This window comes from Lactuca serriola, chromosome 7, assembly GCF_051521515.1.
Source record: "Lactuca serriola cultivar US96UC23 chromosome 7, Lser_US96UC23_V15, whole genome shotgun sequence".
Lineage (NCBI taxonomy): Eukaryota > Viridiplantae > Streptophyta > Magnoliopsida > Asterales > Asteraceae > Lactuca > Lactuca serriola.
Window position 1 is genome coordinate 61,348,838 of NC_136414.1, and position 7,176 is coordinate 61,356,013.

The window sequence follows — 7,176 nt, forward strand, 5'->3', positions numbered from 1 at the left end:
TATTTGTCATTTTCTTATTTTTTTAATCTTTTCTTAATTAACACATCATATTTACACCTCAATTAATAATTTCTTTAATTAAAAATACCCAATAAATTATAATACTACTATTCATATAGTATTTAATATGTTTCATTTTAAATTTAAATTTCAAATATAAACAAATTTTTATTTAACCTTTCATATTTTAGTTTTTTGTTTTATATAACCCGTATAACATACGGGTTTTACAACTAGTTTTTTTTAATATATATAACCTATTAAACTGCCTAAACATCATCTTATTTGAACAATATGTTAATAATTCCATAATTCACTAAATTAATGCTCTAATCAGTAGTTAATAATATGACATAAGATGTTACCCATCGTGATCTACTTTGGCACCTTATGTTTTAAAACTGTAACTTATAAATTAAATCAATCAAAAGTGTTAGTAATATATTTATACACAATTAATAAGTTTATTCTGGGATTAAACATAAGTATTAGTCTTTACTTGAACAACTAAGAAATTTATCAACTCAAAAGTTTTCATAGCATCGGTTGTAAACTCGTAATTCAGAAATATTCGGGTGATCGTACATTAGTACATATCTAGTGGAATTCTTGCTTTTCTTATGCTTTTCTTGTTTTGGAATTAGTCTCTCCTTTTATCCATCAGATCATCACATGGGTTTTCACTTTCTCTTATCATTATCAATGGAGTTAGCTGTTACTCAGAATTCTTACTATTATTTCACATTCATCTTCATCTTCATCTGCTTCTTGAATCTTGATCCCTTTAAACCTTTGTTCATTCTTCCATTAAACTCTAAATGGGGTTATCTTATCTTATCTTATCTTATCTTGCTCTCATGGTTGGAATCAGTGGTCTCGGAAAGGTAAAATCTTTAACTTTTTTTTGCAACTTCGTCAGGTTATTATGATATATTTTTTATTTGTCTAATATGATAAACAAGATCCAAGGTCTAGCTAGCATTATTGCAATGGATCTGTTAAGAAAACAGCAACAAAAGCAACAGATCCTTATGTAAGCTCTATGACATATATACAAACACAAATAATCATCATATGGTTTCTCACTGAACCCAACTTTTACTTGGTTTTCTCAACCAGATTGTAGTTCAGCCTTCTTTGATGTTTTTCTAATAGGTTAATTTCGTTTGTATGTTTTCTCGACCCAATGTGTAGTATACAAAATTTTGTAGAGAAATGGTATTAGCTCAGACATGAGACACCATTGTTTACTCTCATGCTGGATGGTTCTTGCCATTATCTTATGGCACGAAATGGCAAATGAGATGTATGTCAAACTTGCAAGAAAAGCCTATGATATGCAATGCTTAAATATGTTGTTACCTCACCTCCTAGATAGCGCGCTTCACAATGCTCTAGAAAGTTCTACAAAGATCAGAAAGATATATGCAAAGATTTGTTTGTCGAGATGTGAAGAATGCATTTCTTTATGGTCATTTCCACAAGACGATTTACATGCAACAACCACCTGACTTTGATCATGTGTGCCTACTTTAGGATTGTTCCATCGGTTGTATTTATTTGTGTACTATAACAGCCTACGTTGTACTTTCAAAAATCAACCTAATTATAGCATTGTATTTTTGAATTTTTTAACTTATTAAGACATTATATTTTGAAATATCTATCCAAAATAACAATGGGGATTGCGATTACCATTTGTGAAATTTGAAATTTATTCTTTCCCCTAGACTCTTGAGCGTCTAGCAAATCTGAAGCCAATTGTTTTGGGGATGGTGATGAAAATGACGTGTTTGTTACTTAGGCAGTGTTTGTTTTTTGTCTGCAGATCTGCAAGGCCTCTTCTGTCTACGCCGTGCAGACCACGCGCAGACATTAGCCTTTGCAGACTGTTTGTTTTTTTGAAGACTGCAGACCTAAAAATGTCTGCGCGCCCTCTTCTTGGCGCAGATGTGGACCAAAGTCTTCTAACATCTTCAGACATCTTCTAGCCTAAAAAAACATATATATCTTTATTTTTTTCAAGTTTTTTTTTTTTTTTTTTAATTTATATTTTTTTCCAACTTTATTAATGATAACAATTTGAAAAAAAAACTACAAAACTTAAAAAAAAAACTTTTGACGATACAAACATGATATTTTTGACAAATTTATAAATAAAGATTTATTATAATAATAGTCGTTAAATTTGTTTATATAAATATGAAAAAAAATCATAATATATTCTTATATTTTTTTTGCCAAATTTTATAAAACATTATTTAATACAATATCGTCAATTTCTCGAGAAAATATTTATGGTACGTTTTTAATGGATTTAATTGAAAAAATCGAAGTTTATTTTCATCAATTTATGTATCAAATTCTTTGATCACTAATTATAATGGTTAATTATAATTTTGCAACCAAAGTTGTTGGTTTTTATCAAATATATATGCTAATTCATACCTTTTTAATTTTATTTTTATACAATAATACATAAAAGTTGATCTAGATTTGTTAATTATTTATAACAAAATCATAAAAATATTAAAAAATCACTTTAAAGTTTAAAAAAATAAGTTTATTTAGATTTCAGTTTATTTTAGTAGCCCGCAGATGTTAAAAAAACAAACAATCTTCTTTTTTCAGACTGCAGACGTTTGGTCCACCTCTTCTACTGCAGAGGTCTACAGATGTGATCCGCAGACTGCAGACATTTTGCCTCAGAAAAAACAAACAACACCTTATAATGTTGCTTTGTCTGTTGCATGAGCTTAAAACCTCAAATTTAACTTTAGCAAAATTATGTCTCATGTAAGGTAGATTTTATAAAGGAGTGAGTTTAGTAGGTTCGATAATAGTTTAAAATGGATTTGGTTGACAAAATCAATTTTCTCCAAATATTTAGCTTTTTGATAAATTGTTTTAAATATGATTATTAAAGATATTTTGTTATTCTTAGGTGGTAGATGTCACTTGAACTTTTAGAAATATGGCTAATGTAGTAATAATACACGAGTATGCCATTTGTATAGTTTTGTTTTATTATGACTTATATGATATAAACTTGGATATATTCTTTTGAAAAAATACCGGAAATAGTAAAAAAATGGTTTTTTTTTTCCAAAATATAGACACAAAAATAGACATTTCCGGATATAGACATGCATTCTGCAGAGGTAGCTCCGCGGAATCTACTGTAGCTCTGCGGAATGAATCTTGAGTTATTTATTTATTTATTTATTAATACAATGATTTATTTACGATTTTACCATTCCGCGGAACTACAGTAGATTCCGTGGAGCTCAGCGGAGCTACCTCCGCGGAATGCATGTCTATATCTGGAAAATTTCATTTTTTTGTCTATTTTTTGAAAATACCCCCCATTTTTTGACTATTGCCGGTATTTTCCCTATTTTTAGGATATATATATATATATATATATATATATATATATATATATATATATATATATATATATATATATAATGAAAGTACATTTTATTATGTAAATGTTATTTCCAAAGATAAATTTTTTGGATGCACGTTTTATTAAAAAATAGGATGTTAAAATATACTTTCAACTTAAACCGACAACAATGAAGTAAATATGTCTATTGTTTCATTTTCATTTTGTGTTTTATTTTGGGATGTTGAGATATGGATGATAGAGGAGACGTGTAATGTGGTCGATGAAATGTCTACGATATATTTTTTATTTTAGTTATGTTTGGCAAAACAAACTAGCATGTTTGATAAACCACAAAATTTTTAGCTTAGAAAGTAGTTTTTTTTTTGATAATTTACTTTGAGATAGTTTTTTATAGGCTTATGAAATTTTTTCAAAAATATTCCATGCTTTTGATTATCTGTATTATTTTTTTTTTATTTTTTTTAGTTATATATCTAAATGTCCTAATAGGTCATTTTGCATTTGCACTCTAGCTTTTAATGTTTTTTTTATCAAGCATTATTAATACATAAGCTAAAATATCAACTAAAAACTAGTTTTTAAGCTAAAAGTTAATTTTTTAATTAAGATCATTATGTTTTATTTCTATAGGATTCTTATTTAGGGATGTAAACGAGCCGAATACTACCAAGCTCGAAGCTCGGCTCGACTAAAATACTCGAGCTCGAAACTCGGCTCGAACTCGACTCGAGCCTTGATTTTAAGCTCGAGCTCGAGCTCATGAAATACTTGATAGTCTTGAGCTCGGCTCGGTTCAACTAATATTTAAAAAAAAAAAATCAAAATCACTAAATTAAGTAAGAAATATTAAGCATTCCACATGTAAATGTCCAAACTACAAAAAAACCCACTATTAAGCACCTAATATCAATATAACATCAACCATATATGTCAAATGAATAATTATAAAGAAATGACATATATGTTATAAATGAACAATTATAAAGAAATGACATATATGTAAATTACACTAAGCTCGACTAAGTTCGCGAGCCTTACGAGCTGAGTATTTTTGTACTCGAGCTCGGCTCGATAAGGTACTCGAGTAGCTCGAGCTCGAGCTTGACTCAATTAAGATCGAGTCGATTTCGAGTATTTTCCGAATAGGTCTCAAGTTTCTCGCGAGTTGGCTTGTCTCACTTACTACTCTATTCTTATTTCATTTGAGAAATATGTTTATCTTAAAATTTATAGGGCTATTAATATGTGAATCGATGCTTGTTTGTTCAAAATAAAATGAATAGAGTAAATTGATGTTTATTTTGTATGTTGGGCCTTGGGGGTGTTGGATTTTGAGTGGATGCGAATAAGCAATCGAGGCCCATTTCTTCTTCATTTAAAGGAAAGTCAAATTTTAAACTACAACTCTTCGAACATCAAAAAGTCAAAAAGAAGCATCAAATCGCGCAGTTCAAACCCGTAAGCTCATTTTAGCATCAACCCCACGCTCTCTGCAATCTCCATTCGACTTCAAAACCCTAGCGACAAACACTAGGAAGCTTCGTTCACTTCGTATCATACCCTCAAAAATTCATTCACAATATTCGAAATTTCGAAATGTTCATGTGAAATTAGGGTTCATCTCAGCGGATCGAAAATTTTCAGTTTTCCCCTTTCTCGCTCCATTAAAGGTAGGGTTTTGTGTTTTTGTATCGGTTGTTTTCAATTAATTTACTTAGATATCTATTTTTTTTTTCTTGACATGGGAGTAGTTCGTAAATGGATTACAATCCATCGGTTCGCCCAAGACGTCCTGTTCGTAACAACAACAATTACCATGGTAATAGTACTTACAACGAGTACGAAAACGATGAATTTGAAGAAGAAAACGAAGGTTTGAATCAGAGATACGGTTATCAAGAGGACGATGAAGAAGAAGAAGAAGACGATGATGAATATCAACATGGATATTATAGGGTTTCCGGAGGTGGAATTGATGCAGGTGAATCTTCTAGGCGTCACCAGAAGAAGCGACGATTAGATAATTTGGTTTCAAATTATGAATTCGCCCCTCGTACCAATGCTAATCCTTCTAAAGAAGCTTATGGTGGTGTTCCTGATAGGTCAGGGGATGAATGGAGTGAAAATGCAACTTTTGTGCTGTTAGAAGTGTGGGGCGATAGGTATTTGCAGTTAGGGAGGAAGAGTTTAAGGGGAGATGATTGGGTTGAGGTTGCTGAAAAGGTTTCAGAGATGTGTAAAATGGAAATCAATGAAACACAATGTAGGAACAGGTTGGAGACATTGAAGAAGAAGTATAAGAAAGAGAAAGCAAAAATGGAGGATATGGGTATGGGTGGAAGAGGATCAGAAGGGTATCATGGGAAATGGGGATTCTTTAAAAGAATGGATATGTTATTATCTCCAAAGAAACAACACAATGGTTTGCCTTGTGGGGTTGATTCAGGGGAATATGTGTTTATGAATACCAAAGTTTATTTAAATCAATCAAATGCCTTGGATGAGATGAGGGATAGCCCTGGGGAATCAGAGTCTGATGAAGATGATTCTGATGACAGGAAAGATGATGATGGATTTAGATTGTTGGCTGAATCTGTTCAGAATTTTGGGGAGATTTATGAGAAGATCGAAGGTAGAAAAAGACAGCAGATGATGGATTTGGAGAAGATGAGGATGGATTTTCAGAGAGAGTTGGAATTGCAGAAGAAGCAGATTCTTGAAAGGGCACAAGAGGAAATTGCAAAAATAAGGGAAGGGGATGATGAAGATGTTAATTCGGTTGAAAATTTAAGTGGATAACCAGGTACCTTTCTATTCCTTCTTTTATTAGCTTTGGCTGGAATTTGGATTCAGTTACATTCCAATCACACTGTTATGAGTACATAATTGAATTCTGTTGGAATTCAATTCCATGTGATTTCCTCCTTGTTTAAAATTACTCAAATACCCTTTTAACTCTATAATTTCACAAGTATTCTTGAAGCATTCTGTTACCAAAGCTTTGAATTATATTTAATCTTGTTTGCAGTGGCAAATGGATAGATGAAAACCGAAGGTGTTACATATGGAGTCTTGATCGTTTCTTCCTTCTTTCTTCCTTATCTAGGAATAAGAGAGGGAGGTTAGCATGTTTTATTGATTGTATTTTGACTTGAAGCTATTATGTGTCTCAAGTAATAATATAATGTTATCCACATTTTTAATAAGCCTAAATCTATTTCTTTCCTCTTTATGTAAATCGTATTGCATTCACATTCACATCCACATATATATTGTTTTTGTCATTAGAGTACACGTCTAGACTAAACTCAACAACCTTTCAAGGGTTATTTTCGATGATTGAGGATGAGGAGGGTATTCACGTCTTTTGGACATATGACAGATTGAGATCGAGTCAATGTCCCTCCTTCTTGAGTTGATAATAGTACATGTGAGAATAAGGTTACATAGGTCTTTTAACAATTGGTAAAATGTGAAATTAAATGTGAAATGAAGTTAAAATCTTTAAGTTATTTGTCGAAGACTGCAAAAAGTTGATTTGTACCTTTGATTGCATCTAGACGTCATTAAATCATCAAATAAAATAAAATCCTTTTCCCTGATTCGAATAAGCTTTTAAAGGAATCCTCTATCAAACCTGAGGAGCATAGATATCGATACAAGTAACCTACATATTAGATGTCCACATACCTTCAACGACCAAAAAATATTCTAAACAAGTAACATGACTTGAAACAAACACTGACAGATCCTATATACTA

General features: G+C 31.2%; 1 protein-coding gene and 1 long non-coding RNA gene across 2 annotated transcripts; both read left to right on the top strand.

Moving 5' to 3' along the window:
* Window positions 1-286: 286 nt before the first annotated feature.
* On the top strand, window positions 287-1,660 carry LOC145060958 (uncharacterized). Its single transcript, XR_013687069.1, has 2 exons — window positions 287-884; window positions 1,195-1,660. It is a non-coding gene; the product is annotated as an uncharacterized LOC145060958 (long non-coding RNA).
* Window positions 1,661-4,832: 3,172 nt separating this feature from the next.
* Window positions 4,833-6,653, top strand: LOC145062684 (Alcohol dehydrogenase transcription factor Myb/SANT-like family protein). The gene is made up of 3 exons (XM_079010268.1): window positions 4,833-5,085; window positions 5,167-6,218; window positions 6,444-6,653. Exon 2 carries the CDS (start codon window positions 5,174-5,176, stop codon window positions 6,212-6,214), a length of 1,041 nt encoding a protein of 346 aa, XP_078866394.1. The 5' UTR covers window positions 4,833-5,085; window positions 5,167-5,173; the 3' UTR covers window positions 6,215-6,218; window positions 6,444-6,653.
* The last annotated feature ends 523 nt before the right edge of the window (window positions 6,654-7,176 follow it).

Excerpts from the sequence above, each read along its gene's own strand:
- LOC145062684 (XM_079010268.1), top strand. The coding sequence starts at position 5,174 with ATGGATTACAATCCATCGGTTCGCCCAAGACGTCCTGTTCGTAACAAC.